General features: G+C 31.2%; 1 protein-coding gene across 1 annotated transcript in view; it reads left to right on the top strand.

Moving 5' to 3' along the window:
- Positions 1-16,956, top strand: part of LOC124539343 (paired box pox-neuro protein) — a 63,481-nt gene that overhangs the window by 42,365 nt on the left and 4,160 nt on the right. Inside the window, exon 4 of the mRNA XM_047116706.1 lies at positions 15,792-15,993. Within this exon, the coding sequence (XP_046972662.1) occupies positions 15,792-15,993 (202 nt within the window). The remainder of the gene's footprint in view (positions 1-15,791; positions 15,994-16,956) is intronic.

Genomic DNA, 16,956 nt, shown 5'->3' with positions numbered 1-16,956 from the left:
TTGCAACCGTGGGGACCGTTCGGAGCCGAATCGAGCGGGTCACGGCGGCAATCAGGTGTAATTATAAACTATAAAATGACCTGCCTTTCGGCTTCTTATGGTGGCCTTTCGACACGCCCGAGAAGCAGCGATATCAACGTGCGAGGGTTCCGTATCAATTATCGTCCAAAATAAGTTACAACGTAACTTGATATGATTCGTAGTAGAATATTTCAATTAATCATAATTTCGATATCAAACTTTTTATAAATTTATGAATATATATACAAATTAACTTAAAATATTACATTTATGTAATACCTCCTTGGTAACAAAACCTTTTTCCAATTACAATATAGCCTACGTCCTAACTCGGGCTCTAGACTATTTGTGTACCAAATTTCATTAAAATCGGTTCGGTAGTTTTACCGAGAAAGCGAGACAGACACACAGGCAAACAGAGTTTATCTCGCATTTATAATATTAATATCGATTCAGTTAAATCGATTTTAAGGACTTTTGACAATTATGACGTTTTAAAATGTAGGTACATCTTGACAGTTTAACGTATAATCAATACATCCCATAAAAAAGCTATGAGATCGTTTTTAGGCACTGGTAACTCAATCGACGTATCCTAAAATCGAGTGTGTGTAAAAATCGCTCACAATCCAATGATCGTATTCATCGACCTCACTAAATTCGGTACGCCAATAAAATCTCCATTTTAGTTGTATCACAAACGAACGCCGACGTCAGAAATTGATTACAACAAAATACTTTGAATCACCGAATACTTTTATTGATGCTGTTATGGGAATGCTTAATTGACTACTAATCAACTATATATTGCATGGATCGAATGATTTCTGAACTCGACAACACAAAACTGAATTCATATTGAACTCCACATATAAGGTTAATTGCTGAATGACCGTTCGGAAATTTCTTGAATAAAAATGTTACGTATGAAGCTGTATATTAATACACCTTTGCCAATTGAATTAAAAAAAACATTAATATTTTTTTTAATATAATTATTGTCACCGCTTTAATGGATAAATCATTCCTTTATTGAGTAGGAAAAGACCAACTCATAACAAAACTTGAGCGCAGATACAGTACGGACAATATCTTGGGTGTTTATTAAATTCCAATAATTAAAGAATCTCTCTAAATTAAAAAACCTAAAACTCATAGTTTTGCCATATTAGTACCAGAAAGAAGAATTAAAAATTAACTTATTATGACGACTTATTATGACGACCTCCATGGTCGAGTGGTGTGTACACCGGTTTTCATGGGTACGCCACTCTGAGGTCCCGGCATCGATTCCCGGCCGAGTCGATGTAGATTACCATTAGTTTTCTATGTTGTTTTGGGTCTGGTTGTTTGTGATACCGTCGTTACTTCTGATTTCCATAACACAAGTGCTTCAGCTACTTACATTGGGATCAGAGTAATGTATGTGATGTTGTTCTCATATTTAACCTATTATGAAAAAATATATTGGAAACGTTCATGTATAAGACATGAATATACCTAATTGTTCAATCGGTATCAACCTTCGCCTCAATACCTAAGGTTGCGAATGAAGGCACCTTGAATTAGGAACAGGGATTAAAACATTTTTATAATCTTTTTATTAGTTTAAAACACAAACACAGCGATTAAGTTACCCTTTAAATACAAACATATAATGCAAATTAAATCAAGCATTTGGTATATTTTCTTGACTGCGTCGGTAGTAGTGGGCAGCTTGGTAATCTGGTAATGGCCAGCCTGAAATCCTGTACTTGGTTAGTCGGTGTGATAAAAAGTGACATTTCCTGTATAAAAAATATAATATATAATAAAACTATTAGTTTTGCATCTGAAGTCTCTCAGTTCTTGTCGGAATACTGTACCATCACATTTGAGGGCCAGAAAAATTATACATTAAAACACGAATGATTTTACAAGCACTTCATTAATATTTACGCACACATATATATCTGCTGGAGAGTTTGCTAATCACAAATTAGATAGGAGGACATTATCGAATTCCTATAGAAAATTGTTTATTAAGATTGAATCTTTTTGTTTTCAGAAATAACATATATAATACACTCTTTTTTTTATTAATCTGCCATGAAAAGTTGCGCAATGATTGATTACTTAATTTATTGCCTTACAAGTTACCTATCGCCTTGCTAAAACGTACCAATTATCCGGTAGAAATAATATAACGCGTTTTAACTAACCCGACCGCGACGAATTCACACTGTGGGAAACCACGCTATTGCGTATATTGTAACAAATATTTACCGTTACAAACATGTGTTACGAATAGCGAAAATCACATGAAAATTTACAGAATACATTCGTCTAACGATTAAAATAACACACGCTAATTAAGTATTAATTGCTTTTAGTAAACGTTCGAAAACCGTATGAATTTATTTTTAATATAACCGCCTACGCTTTAGATCTGAAGCCGTAACGATTACAGCGATATGACACGCTTTTTCTTTAATAATCTGTGGTGATTACAGAAGCGTTTATACTCTATATCGGTCGAGCTTCCATTTGTTATAATTCATAATTGTACTCGGCAATCAATCGATTTCTACTCCGTAATAGACTCAAGAAACATTTATCTCACGAGCATTTAATTTTTCAACTTTTATTTTATTATGTTTCTACTTTTTTTGTTTTGATTATCGATGCTTTGATGGGTTCGAAAGAATTTATAAGCACTATAGCATAATCGTATACGTTTAGTTGGTAATTTTATTAAAATTAAATGTTTCATTTTTAAATACATTACATTAGACTATATTATTTTCAATTCAAATTAAAACTCATTTATCTCTCATTTGAAATGTTTCTCGGAATTTCTTTAGTTACATGTGTGATTGTTTTTACTGTTAAATGTAGAATATTTTCTTCGCTTTTAGAGATAATTACATATATTTTAAGACAACATACACTTATGCTAGTCGTCGCGTAAAAGCTTGTTTCTTTGCATAATAGCTTAATGCTGTACTTAATTGATAGCAACACGCGACAAGTTATGAGTGTAATGGTGACGGATTTCATTAATTATATCGAAAATATTATTAAGTTTCCTTAAACAAATTGTTATGACACTATTAAAGTTCCGTGTTATTTCATTGAAATATAATTACGGTGGAACTCTTCCATTATTCAAAAAAAAATTAAAAGAGTGATTTGTGTCACTATGACACTTTTTAAATAGTTTCAGATACAACATATAGGTAAGTTTCTCATGACTGGGCAAAGATCTTTTTCTTTATCGTTGTTTTTCCTAAAATCTTTAAATGAATTGTCATTTCCAAGCATAAAATAAGCAAGAAAGAATTTTTTGGTTGCCGGATTTGAACCAGCGATCATCGGTTATAGCCATATGTTCTAACCATTGAGCTGTATCGGTAAATGAAGAGCTCATTAAAAATCCTGCTACCAAAGAATCCCTTTGAATTAAAATAACATAAAAGCTTAACGGTAGGATTTGTATATTGTGCATAGGTGCTACATTTTGCGCATTCGGATCTTGTAATCCAAGTTTTACGACCACGAGTTATGGTCTTTATGATCGATGACCACCATTTATGGTCAAATGACCGTAATTAGAGCCGGCACCGCTTTATGGTCATGAGGGCGGTTCGCTATTGACCACTTTCACACTGAATTTGTGTGCTCATCGAATGGCCCTGTATAAAATTGTTGTTTATTTATTTCTTTAAGTTATTAATATAGATATGAGTTTTGTATTTAATATAAATATTTATTATCGATAAGAGAATAAACGCATATACAACCTCTACCGCTTTTATAATCACGTATAAATAAACGTGTCATTGTGTGTACGTATTAATTTCAATATTAACTTATTTTTTGTAATTAAAATGGCGAGAGTAACTACTAAGTTTCTTAACGATTCTGTCCGAGTCGATTCAATAATATATCCCGAAGGCACTTTAGATGAAAATTCTGTACAATGACGAATTAAACGTGATTGTTAAAATCTACACGAACAACTGGGTACCCAAACAACCCACCTGGGTATCACTTACTCATCAGTTATTCTACCGCCAAATAACAGACCTCAAAATTATTGTGTCCCGGTTTGACGCGCTTGTGAACCAGTGTTACTACAGACATGAATCACATCTTAGTTCCCAAGGTTGATAGCGCATTGGTGATGTAAAGAAGGGCTAATATTACTTAGGTTCTTCTCAGTAGAATCTACTTTCCGAACCGGTGGTAGCTTCACTTAATTGTTAATTGACGATTCAAAAGTGCTTATAAAAGCCCACTTGAGTAGAGTTTATTTTGATTTTGATTTATTTTGAATCGACATACATGTGGTAGTTCCCACTTACTATTTGCACAGGGTCTGCCTTACTTTATCACATACATACATTTATCAAGAAATAAATAAAATGAAGTATTTTGTTTGTGTACCCGTACTCTTTATTCGATTAATTTTTTGACTTCAATTTGTATACTTTGTAAAGTCACTTGTGTGAAGGTTGTACTAACAAACGTACGTTAGGTGATGCGCGAGTTGTAGGTATATATAATCAATACATATAATAAAACTGAAGTGTCTGTTAGAATATGTAAGATTAAAATAATAGCTTTTTACTAAATGAATATGCTTACTTTAGTATATGTATTCACGATACATATACTAAAGTAACATTTTTTACAAATGTTGTCGATCTATCTGTCCGTCTGTTCGTTCCGGCTAATCTCTGAAACGACTGGACCGATTTCAATAATATTCATTAAGAAATTATTATTAACTAAAAATTAGATTTACGATTGGGTGGATTGCACCAATGAATAAATATTGATGATTAACTTATTACTAACCCTACCAGAACTATGTATGTATGTATGTGTGTATATGTATGTATGTTTGTGTGCGTGGCAACGTGTCAACGCGCAACAATGAAAAGCATTTATATACAAACACATTGTATACAATTTTATGATTAAACACGTAAAACAACACATAAATATTGGTAATAGGAAAATTATTTCCCTTACAGCGTAGCGTTATGACCAATTAGTATGTTGGCAAGTACTCGCGAAATTCATTCACCATGACATTTTGTAAGGTTAGAATTTTATGTTTATGTTACGATTAGAAACGAATTTATACTTATTCTATATTTAAAAATTATAAAAAAGGTTTTATTTAAATTTTTATAACGAAAATCTTTTTCTTTAACTTACCAGTCAATTAACGAGTTTTTTGGGCAGTACTTTTTTCTTCCATTGACGTCATTTGCGTTTTATAATTAAAAAAAAAACTGAAATATTCTTTTACAACTCTTCAGAAAAGTTCATAAAATGTCAGAGTTGAAAAGATAATTATATAGGAATCATTATTACGATCAAGGGAACATATATTGATGTATAAACAAGTCAAGTAAGAGCCTGTAAATGCACTGCCGAGCTAAAGCCTGCTTTCCATTTGTCGAGGAACTTCGGACTATATTCCACCACGCTGCTCCGAACACACGTAACAGATTTTCATTTAATATTCGTCTCGACATTAAGCATATGTAATACACGTGCTCTGTTCACTGAATTCTTATTCTCCAAGTCTTTTGTGCGGTCTATGTACGGCAATATAATAAAACCGCATTAAAATCCGTTGCGTAATTTTAAAGATCTACGAGTAATTATACATAGGGATAGACAGCGGTAAGCGACTTTGTTTTGTACTATATAAGAAAAAAACTATAGGCGAGATAATGATACCCATATACATTCATCAAAAATAAATACATAATATGAAAACATATCTGGTCCTTTTTGACGAGACGTTTAATATATAAGACAAATTTTGTTACCAAATACATTACTAATATTTATAATGTTATAAATAAATACATAATTAGCATGTACTATATTAAATAATTCACATTTCATTCACCGAACTAACCGTTCAAACAAATTTAACCCTGCCCTACCAATTAAATACTAATTCACCCTTATTTCCGGACGAACATTATCTAAATAACATGTTAATACATCGCAGCGGGGTTAAGTTCGAACATGTTAAGAGTCATTATATCTTTATATCATCGTTCCCTTCGCTTGATAAGATTCAGTTCGGAAATAAATTAAACATATATTGAGTAATATTTTACTATTTATGTTATTTGTTATACTTATCTAAATTCAAAATTTTCATGTATATGTGATCTTATAACTCAAAGATAACAAAATGTATAAATATCAATATGTTCAATATAACTACCTACTACCACACAAACCGTCACTTACAATTTTACATCCTCGAGGAGTAAATTAAAAAAGCAGTAGTAGTAAAAAAAATGTCCTTCCTCAGTCATTAAGTACTATTTCCCTATTTTAAAACTGTCTCCATGCCAAAACTTCATAGAAATTCTTTAAGCTTTAATTTGAAAAATGGAATTCGATTTATTTGAAATTTATCTGAAATACTCCATGAACAAATTAAAAATCTATTCACATTCAAACTATCATCGCTCATTAGTATGAGTGAAGCTCGAGCTAACAACATGTCTTATCGTGCGTAAGACAAGAGTAAAGACATCGAAAATACTAATAAGATTATATAACTTTGTTTTAAGTTTAAAGGGTAGGTCACCGTGGTGGGGCGCACCTTTATGAGTGAATCGATCTATACTTAAAATCTTGCTAAGTAGTATTTGATAATGAAGGATGCAACTTAAAATATCTAGCTTGAGAAAGTGTTACTAATAGAATAAATGAAAACCAAAGAGTATTATAGTATAAATAAGCCAAGAAGATGTAAGTAATCTAGTGTATCGGTGCACTAATCTTAAGTAAACCAGTGTAACAATAGGCCCATAAAATCTTGATTCCTGTTATTGGTAGAGTAGTAAGAGAGTTGAGATGGAATGGATATACTTTTTAAAGCGACAATATCTATGGGTAGTGGTGACCACTAACCATCAGGTTGACCATTTACCCACCTAGCAATAACATATAGATAATATACAAGAATTGCAAACTTATAATAAATCAAATTTAATTATACTTAATACAGATAAAAAAGTTTGCAATCATACGTCTGCTACTACTACTACCTAAAAATAAACTTTTTCATACAACGCGAAATTAAAAAATAGTACACACTACACAGAACGATAAAGTCTCTTATCTCCAGAATTAAACCTATACTAATAACAGCACAGATATATAATTAAAACGAATAATAATTTGACGTAATTAAATCGAATGCGCCACAAACATTATCCGTTGAATATTTAATCGACAATTAATCCAACCAACTCAATTACAACAAAACAAAACTGTCCACGATGAAAAATAGTTCCGATTCACATGAATTTAAAAAATATCGTATATTATTGAAAACTACGATAAGAATCGACACAATGACATGCCAAAGTGACATTAACAGTAATGTCAAATAGAATGACGTGAGTATGAGGCGGCAAAACACGTTAGACATGTTTAATTGTGCAAGCAACACCGGGGTAAGAGCTTGTTTATTTTATTACGAGTAATACCCATGACTCCTCGAACCAAGTTTTGCTATTTTACGTCACTAAATACTTATTGGGAAGAATTCGCTTATAGATTATATATTTTTTTACATTAAGGTAAGCTTTAGTTTTTTAACCAATTATTAATCAAAAATTATACTTAATAATAATGTAGCAATATAATAAATATATTAATAGATTTTTATTATCTTCATCGTATGTCAATTATTTATTTCAAATATTTCTAATCTTGGTAACACAGTTACCAAATCTTGCATTTTGTGCAAATGTCAATTACATAACGATTAATTTTAAATACGTCTTATTTCAAATTTCGAAACGTAGCAGTCTATTGAACTTAATAATGGCATCCTAAACATTTAAACATACAACATGTATCAGGGATGTTGAAGAGAGACTTGTGAAGGACAAATTGTTGTAATGTGCAAGTGTGCCCGCCAAATTAACTAAACTCTCTAATCACTCAGTCTCATAATCCGATCCGAAGTCCATCGCCATCAGAAAGAATTCAAGCGCAGAATCAGCGTCTTAATATTCCTTAACGTGCAAGCTTAAGCAAATTCCAAGCTCCGAGCTGATACTAAGATCTACCTACTTTGTTCCCTGGTTTAACTAGATCAATGAGTTATTTTGTAATTACAAATACAATCGCAGAAAGTGTTTGTATTGCAGTGACTATAGTTGAAATAAATATAAATTAATCACGACGATCATAAACAATTGTTTTAAAAACAAATTACACGAACAATTCATGCGTAACTAATCACAAAATATGTTGTAATAACGCTTTAATGTAATTCCGATAATTTTAATTTCATACGTTTATAAATATGATTGAAACGATGTACATACATTGTTTCAATGACATTACATTATTATATTAAGACAATACCTATAATGTCTATTTTGTGCTGAACGAATGATTTGAACGAAATTTGGTATTAAAAGAAAATTGATACTTGTCACATATACTTATCAATGTTTTAATTATTACTAGCAACCCGCTCAGGCTTTGCACGGGTACTTGATATATTAATATCGATATATTATGATCAAATTTCATATAATCGTTATAAATTTTAGCCTATGTGTTATTCTGATATATTACAGTAACATTTCATCCAAATACGTTCAGTAGCTTTTGCGTGAAAGAGTAACAAACATATGTACATACATCAATCCTTACAAACTTTCGCATTTATAATATTAGCAGGATATTATAATAGGTATATAACATTTTATCGTTTTCTAAGCTTAGTCGGCCTGTTCGATTGTAAGTAGTCCATTTTCACCACCAATACAACTCCGTTCGTTTTTCCTGGCTGGCTTTTGGCCGACACATTGTCTCACTCTTTAAGATAAATTCATAAGGAGGATATATTACATTTAGGTAGTCGAATAAATGACAACCAGTGTAGTACTCATCCTCCTTGTTCCCATTGTTGTGTATCAAATTTCTACCTCTATGTATTTAGTAACACAATCGAGATTCAAGTAAATGATAATAAAAGAATGTCCATATCAATACTAAAACAATAATGAGAATCTTATTCTATTCTATATAAATATCTGTGATCATTTTTACGCTTATGTTTATAATCTGTTTCTGTGACATTTGACGGTATTCTAGTAGAGAACTAAGTTGTCATCTCATTGGAATGCGAATGATTTGGCTTCTTGACCCCTTAAGAGTTTCGTGAAACTCGTTAACCTTTTTAATCGTCTATATTCGCGAAATACCACTCACTGATAAAACAGAAGTCTCAGAAATTATGGCACCTACAAACTTGAAATTTAGCAGGTTCCTTATAGAATAACATCCTATTCGAACGGATCGCCTCCCAAGTTGCGAATCGGGGTTAGGATATTTAGAACACAATATATTCATTTCCCCATCTCAGACTCAAAAAAAATATTTACATGATAAATATCTAATTTACTCATTTCAATCATTGTCTCGTTATCACAAAAAAAAAAAAAACTTAAAAATAATGTTTTCGAATTATTTAAAAAAAATCTTCGAATTAAAGGAATGCGACGATGTTCCGAATTCGAATAATTAGGTATATTCCGAACACAATCGGAACATCGAGGTAATTTGTAACAGCGATGGCCATCGAGTCGGGTCATGGGAGCGGTGAGCACCTGTCAACTGTCACCGCCGCTATCTGTTAATGCCTTAATAACCACGTAGGGTTGTGAAAAAAGTATATATATCTCAAAGCGATTGTTGTGATCGTGACAGATAACATCACGTATATTTTTTTTTAAATATAGTATTAATTAGACAAAAGATTTAGGTTATAAAGACTTGAATGAAGACTGTTTAATAATACAGAAATAATTTATTGCGAACGTCGTGTTTTGTACTCATTGGACAAATGACGCAGTGTGTACTAGCCGTTAGTATTCCCGTAACTTAAGTCGGATTTGCACCGATAATATACGCTTTATGGTCGGCTCACGTGGATTATATTGTCAATATTATTACTCGCCTCTTAATACCGTAAAGCTGCTTCATAAAACATATTGGAAATTATATGCGATATGTCGCGTTTATTTCGCGTTGGGTATTGCCGCTTTTGAACGCTATCTACACAGTATCCAAACGAGAGGTATTTACAAGAATCTTCCTGTAATCCTAGAATTGGTATTTTTAACTCGAATTTGTTGGATAAAAGTTAAATTATATTTGAGCTATGGAGATGATTTATTTAATTTGACGTCATCACATATAATTTATATCTAAATAAGTACAATGTATTGAAAACATAATACTGTTCGTTATGATATCTTTGAGGGTTGGTTGAAGTCGATGTTACCACGTTTTTTCAAGTGTTGTCATCTTTTTTTTCAATTTATTGTCTTCAATGTTATTTTATTTACGTCTTTTATTTTTCTTTCACACATACCGCTTATCGTAAGTTCAATCAGCATTAAGAAAATAAATATTTCGATGTCTTTTGTGGAAATATTAAAAAAATGTGGTGCGCGCGAGTCAAGATATTCTTTAAATCAAATATTCCATATTCCACTTCAGAAAAACTTCTAACCTGTTTTGAAACGCCTTTCCGTCCGTGAGCTAAGGAATGGTTACCTCAGTATTTATATTTATTGTATTCGCGACATCTCACTCGCGAACGACAAAACCATATTTTAACATACATTAATACGTAGTTAAGGATTATCATAAAATTCTGACAGAATATTAGATTACATATAAATATATTTTTAAAACGGTTCTTAGATTAGTATTATCTACATATGTCCAAATTTAGGTCTTTTTTGTTTATTTATTCGTGACCAAAAAAAAGTACCTACATGCATTTGTGTGATATAAGACGCTTAAAGTTAAGAGTATAAATAGTTATGGTTCTAAATATAAAATAAAAAAACCTACAAAACTAACATATATATAGCATTGCCAGACAATAAATGTGCACTTTTTAACGTGAGTTTTATTTTATTTCACAAATTCTTCATAATCGAATTCAAATACTTATTTAAATAAAAATAAACAAAAGACGATCGCTTTTTCGGTGGTTCCAAAATAGACTGATTCTATTAAATATATACTCACCTATAAATGTAGTACTTATATATAAGCCAGTATTGAAATATATTCACGTAAGAAGAAATCGCATAAGGTCCTCAGTAAGACGTATTAGCACAGTACGAGTATAGATCATTATGATTGTTTTATGAGTAATTTGATTGTAAATTACAAATTGCAATGCCATCTAATATTCTCTAATAAGAGCACCTCTTGTCAAGAATAAAGTTATTTGTTATTAACCTACCTAATAAACTAACTAGAATTAATATAGCACTTCACTTTGAATATATCATAAATCAAAAATCAAAATCAGATTACTTATCATTCAATCATTCAATTTTTAGAAGCACTTTTGAATCGTCCTGTTACAAAACTAGCTCAGCTTAGTTTACTATTTATTTTTAATTACTTACATTTTATTGTTGTTGTCATTGCTCGTGCGTATATAAATAACCACAGATAATACAAATGACATAAATGTATAACGTAACTTCATATAAAAACTTTTTTATGTAAACATCGGCCTTCAAATTACATTCATAACGTAACCTTTCCAATCGCGGAAATCACGAACTTATCATGTCGCTAGCCGTTTTTTTTTTATTATAAAAAGCTACCTAGACAAGCACCTGTAGTACATTAAGCCAATAACGGAGAAACATCTTCCTACCTCGAATTAATATCGAATCAATCCGTCATTAAAGCAACGGGTCTCACGCCCCGGCAAATTATCTTTCACCCCATCAGGAAGGTGGAAAGTCTAATAGAAATCGGTAATAAGAAACGCTAATCGTGCACGCGCTTGACAGTTATCAGCGCCATTTTGTTGCGTAGCGGATTGTACGCGGACTAGTGAGGTGATACAAGTGTATGGAGAACTTTAATTTTTTTTTTTTTAATTTTACTGTACGTTGCATTAAACGTAATTCCCACAACCTAAATTTTAAACTCTTTCTCTAAGTCAATAATTACTAAAACATATATTATGTTTTTTCCTTTAAAATCATACAGTATTAATATAAATCGTTTAAAAGCTAATGAGAAGAAAATCTGTTATCTCCAATACTGCCATATAATAATTAAAGAATATATTTTAAGCAATTTGAAGCGAGACCGAAGTTTAAAATGGTTGGAAAATATTAATAAAAAATAGACTATGACTTACTTAAAATTATATAGCAAAGTTAATTAAAAGTATTATTATTTAAATAATTCAAACCTTAATAACAAGTTAACTATTATCGTATTAATTCACCAATAGAAACTGTCCACTAGCTAAGTTAAATGCGCGAGCCTATCGTGCAAAAACCGATATTGGATGTGTCAAGTGATGATTGATGCGCGTGCGCAAAAAGCATCGCGTCCAACGGAACGGCCGTCACGCGCGGAATCGCTCCCTGTGCGCACGTTTCATCATCTCAGCTTTGTTTACCGTAATATTACGATATTTTCTAACTTATTACGAATAAATATACGATATATTTATATACACAGAATAAATAAACGATTCGTTAGTAATTTAAAAACAATATTAGCTAATAACTGATTATAAGTTGTGTGCTACACGGCTTTCAAAACAGATGATATTTTTATAATAAAATAATTTAATTACTCCTTCCATAAGTAACTAATAAAAGAGAATATTGCAATCTTTTGGAACGAAGTTCTTTTACGCGGCTTACAGTAAAACTTTACATTCATAAAATTAAACAATCCTACAGTTTAGAATATTAATAAAAGACACACAAAGATATAAAAACATAACCTAAATCTTCCGTAAACAATTACAGCCATATCACAAAAAAGAAATTGATGACATTCGAAATGAGAATGCAAAAAAAAAACAAATCTAATCGTCGCCCACAGCTTCGTTCACGTTTTAAGGGTTGGTAGTCATCTATATTAAAAAGTTATATCGAATTCGGTTTAGTGGGTTTTCTGTAAAAAGCAACAAACAGAAAAATAGAGTTACTTTCGTATTTATAATATTAATATATATCATTTCAACAACTCTAGGTACTCAATATCTTTAAGAGTTGGGTATATAAGATCGTTTTTGAATAAACTGCTTCAATTGAATATATTATGCTAATTTGTTTTACATGTGTTTATTTTCTACCACTACGAGGATTTTCGATTTTATTTTAGGTTTTTTCAATTAAATTCAGTCAATATCTTCCAGATGAAAGCTTTGACAAGTAACATTAATATTTTCTACTGCTGCTGCCATATTCAACCAATTAATTATTTGGAATACTTTAAACTTAAACACAAATTTATTCGTAAGTATTAAATTCCATAGGATTTATATTTTTAATGATTAAGTAACATAAAAACATTAAAATAAAACCAGAATAAGTATTCAGTTTCGAACGAAATTTATCGATGAACTAATAAGAAAATTTTATAAATAACAAATTGACAAATCGTTCGAAGGAAACCCCAAAAACATCATAGATTAAACAAGATAGTAGACAGTAGTTAATTTGAATCTGATCGATACCACTTCACGAGCGACTAATGAGCAAAGCCAGCGGACTAAACAAGTCATTACTGATGCCACCTGTTATTTCGCACGGACTTTCATTTCCCTATATTGCTATGTGAAGTGTCGTAGATATGTCGTAATGAATTCCTACACTAATAAAGTTTGGTTATTACGAAGCTTTGTCAGTTATATTAGGTACGTAAAAAATAATTGCTAAATGTTAAAACGATTATAAGAGAATTGTTTTAAATTGATGGCTGAAAGAATTTACACCTTTTTATTGTTTTTTTTTTATTATTCAAAATAGGCTTAGTGATATTGAAAAATAGATATATTTTTTAAATGTTTTCTCTCTTATTTTATAATATAATTGAATTGTTTATGGATATAAGTAATTATTTTTTATTAAAACGTAAATATTTCATCATTTAAGATAATTTAACAGATATTTTATCATTAACTATTTTAAAAAAGACATGTAAAGACTATTAAAAATCTAGTAACCTATATAAGATGATTATATATTAAAAATGACGTGGAGTTTGTATTTATGTAATTTGAATAAGACTCTTAAATATCAATTCCTTTTTGTAATTTTAAGGCCTTAGCCCAGAGGGGGGCCCGGGGGCCATAACCTCTGGGCTAAGGCCTCCTCTCCTAATAAGGAGAGGGTTTGGAACATATTCCACCACACTGTTCCAATGCGGGTTGGTGGAATGCACATCTGGCAGGATTTCGATGAAATTAGACACACACAGATTTCCTTACGATGTTTTCCTTCACCGCCGAGCACGAGGTGAATTATGAACACAAATTAAGCACATATATAACGGTACTTGCCTGGGTCTGCACCCGAAATCATCGGTTAAGATGCACGCGTTCTAACCACTGGGCCATCTCAGCATATTTTTATATTTATCATTCAATTCAAATCAAATCATTCAAATCTAAACTAGTAGATATCTAAAATAAACATTTTTAGAATATCACTACCCGCAGATGGCCACAAAATATTTTGACAGCAACATTTCTGAACGCATCAGTATAATTACAGTGTAACCTGTGAAACGCGCCCTTTCTAAACGCATAAAAAACACAGCGGCTTTCAATAGTATCGATTGTGGATCTAATGGCGTAATAACTAGTTTCCCGCCAAAATTAACGCCCTGTGATCACGGTAGGTTCTTTACACACTCCAATCCGAAAGCTACTATTTACACATTAATTTTGACAGGGCGCTTAAAAGTATTATAATTATTTAAAGCATGCGTGAGGAAGTGAGATTTTGAAAATTATTAAACTTATAATGGATTTCTGAACATATGGCTAACTTTTTTTTTTCTTTTTTTAGAAAAAAGTAGCAGCTGAGTTGCGGTTTTTTCAATTAAATTAAAATACAATTATTTAGTGCTTACAAATTAAAATGATATAATATAGAACATTGACATTGAAAAAAAGTACGATTGAATAAAAATGCTACGTAAAAATGAATACGCATTTTAGTCATTACCGTCTCGTTGCATTGAAATCTTAATTTCATTTCGACATTAAAAACAAATTACTTTTTATGTCAAGTAAATAAGACGTTTCTCGACAAACAGACGAATGGATTTACGTCATTATTTTACAGTCATTAAATAAAATATACCTACCTCTTGTATCCGCCATGTGCATTTGTTAATTGTGATTTTACGACTGGACGAGTATTGCAATTCTTAAAATTACATAGCCGTGAAGAATTGAAATGCTAATTATAGTTTACAGCCTCTTAATGATTAATTTAGTTTCATTTAATATATTGTTATTAACGAATTATTATTATGCTACTTAAGTAGATTGCTACTGTATAAATGAATAGTTTTATAATGTTAAATTGAAATAAAATAGTAGAATTACTTGGTGGTGGAATTTACTAGTTTAGTTACCAAGGTTGGTGGCTCATTGACGATGTAAGGAATAGTTAATATTTCTTACAGATTCATTGTCTATGGGTGATGGGGACCACTTACCATCAGGTGGCCTATATCCGCAAACCTATACTATAAAAAAATAAAACAAAAAAAACAATCATATCATCAATCATATCATTTGATTGTAATTTGTATTGAAAGAGAAAAGTGGAAGTAAATCAATCTATCCATCCCTTTTACATATCTTATAATTAGGTATGAGATGTATCCAAGACTAAAATATATCTATCTCTTTCCAGCAAGTAGCGACACCAACGGTAGTTAAGAAAATACTTCGGCTTAAACAAGAGAATCCAGGGATGTTTGCTTGGGAGATCCGCGAGAGGTTGCTCAGTGCGAGAGTGTGCGAGCCGCATTCTATACCCTCTGTGTCGTCTGTGAACAGGATCTTGAGGAACAGCGGGCTGGCGTGGAACGAGGATGAGGCACGCGGTGGTCACGGTAAGTTCAAATGAATTCAAGTACAGTCGGGATAATAAAAGGTTCGCCTTAAGATCTATTTTCGTGTGCTCAGTATGAACGATACGTCTTTACCGATAGTACCGATTGAGAATGACATATTGCGTGATAATGATTTGATGTTTAGATTCAAAAGGTACTAAGAGTTTAGGACTTGATAAAGCCAAATTTGACAACTGACGAAGGTTTTCTTACTCTGACTGTACATAATTATATTTTGGTATGTTTGGAGACTCTATTCTTTGTTAATTGGTAAATTAAGCCGAATCGAATGTTGCTCAAGAAAATTGAGTCCATAATTAAAAACGGTCCAAAGAAAACATTTCAATGGTAACACCGAAATGTAACGCTTTAAAATTGAGAAACAGTAGTTCCGTACAGATTAGATTACATTGTTATAGAAAAAGACTGAAATTTCACACTGAAAAAAAAACAGACCTTTAAAAATGTAATATTTAATTATAACATACTAATTCCTATTCGTAAGATTACCTAAACAATTAAGATTAATTATGCGTATGATTATAAAAATTCAATTTTTATTCTAATGCGTTCAAACCCAATATCAAATTACTTTGGCAATAAAAGACTATTTATAATAAAAATAAATATTCAATACTATATATGACAAATAAGTTTTAGAAAAATAGCCTTTACGATATTTAATTTAGGCATTATAATTATATGCATAATGCATTTACTAATAACAAACATTAAAACAGTCATTGCACCAGCCAGGTGCTTCGAGATAAAATAAAACTATCAGTTCAAAAAACACAGTCCTATGCATAATAATGAATTTGACGACATATTACGTTGCATTCATAGTTTTACTTATAAATAGAAAAAATTAAAGATGTCAATTAGTTAAACTTATATTTATTAATTTATGTGATGTTCGATTACAGTCGGTGTGTAGTTGATTTTTAGTTTTGATTACCTTAA

Source organism: Vanessa cardui, chromosome 22 (genome assembly GCF_905220365.1).
Source record: "Vanessa cardui chromosome 22, ilVanCard2.1, whole genome shotgun sequence".
NCBI classification, from domain to species: Eukaryota; Metazoa; Arthropoda; class Insecta; order Lepidoptera; family Nymphalidae; genus Vanessa; species Vanessa cardui.
Note: the sequence above shows the minus strand (reverse complement) of the source record. Positions and strands in the feature narration are given on the sequence as shown.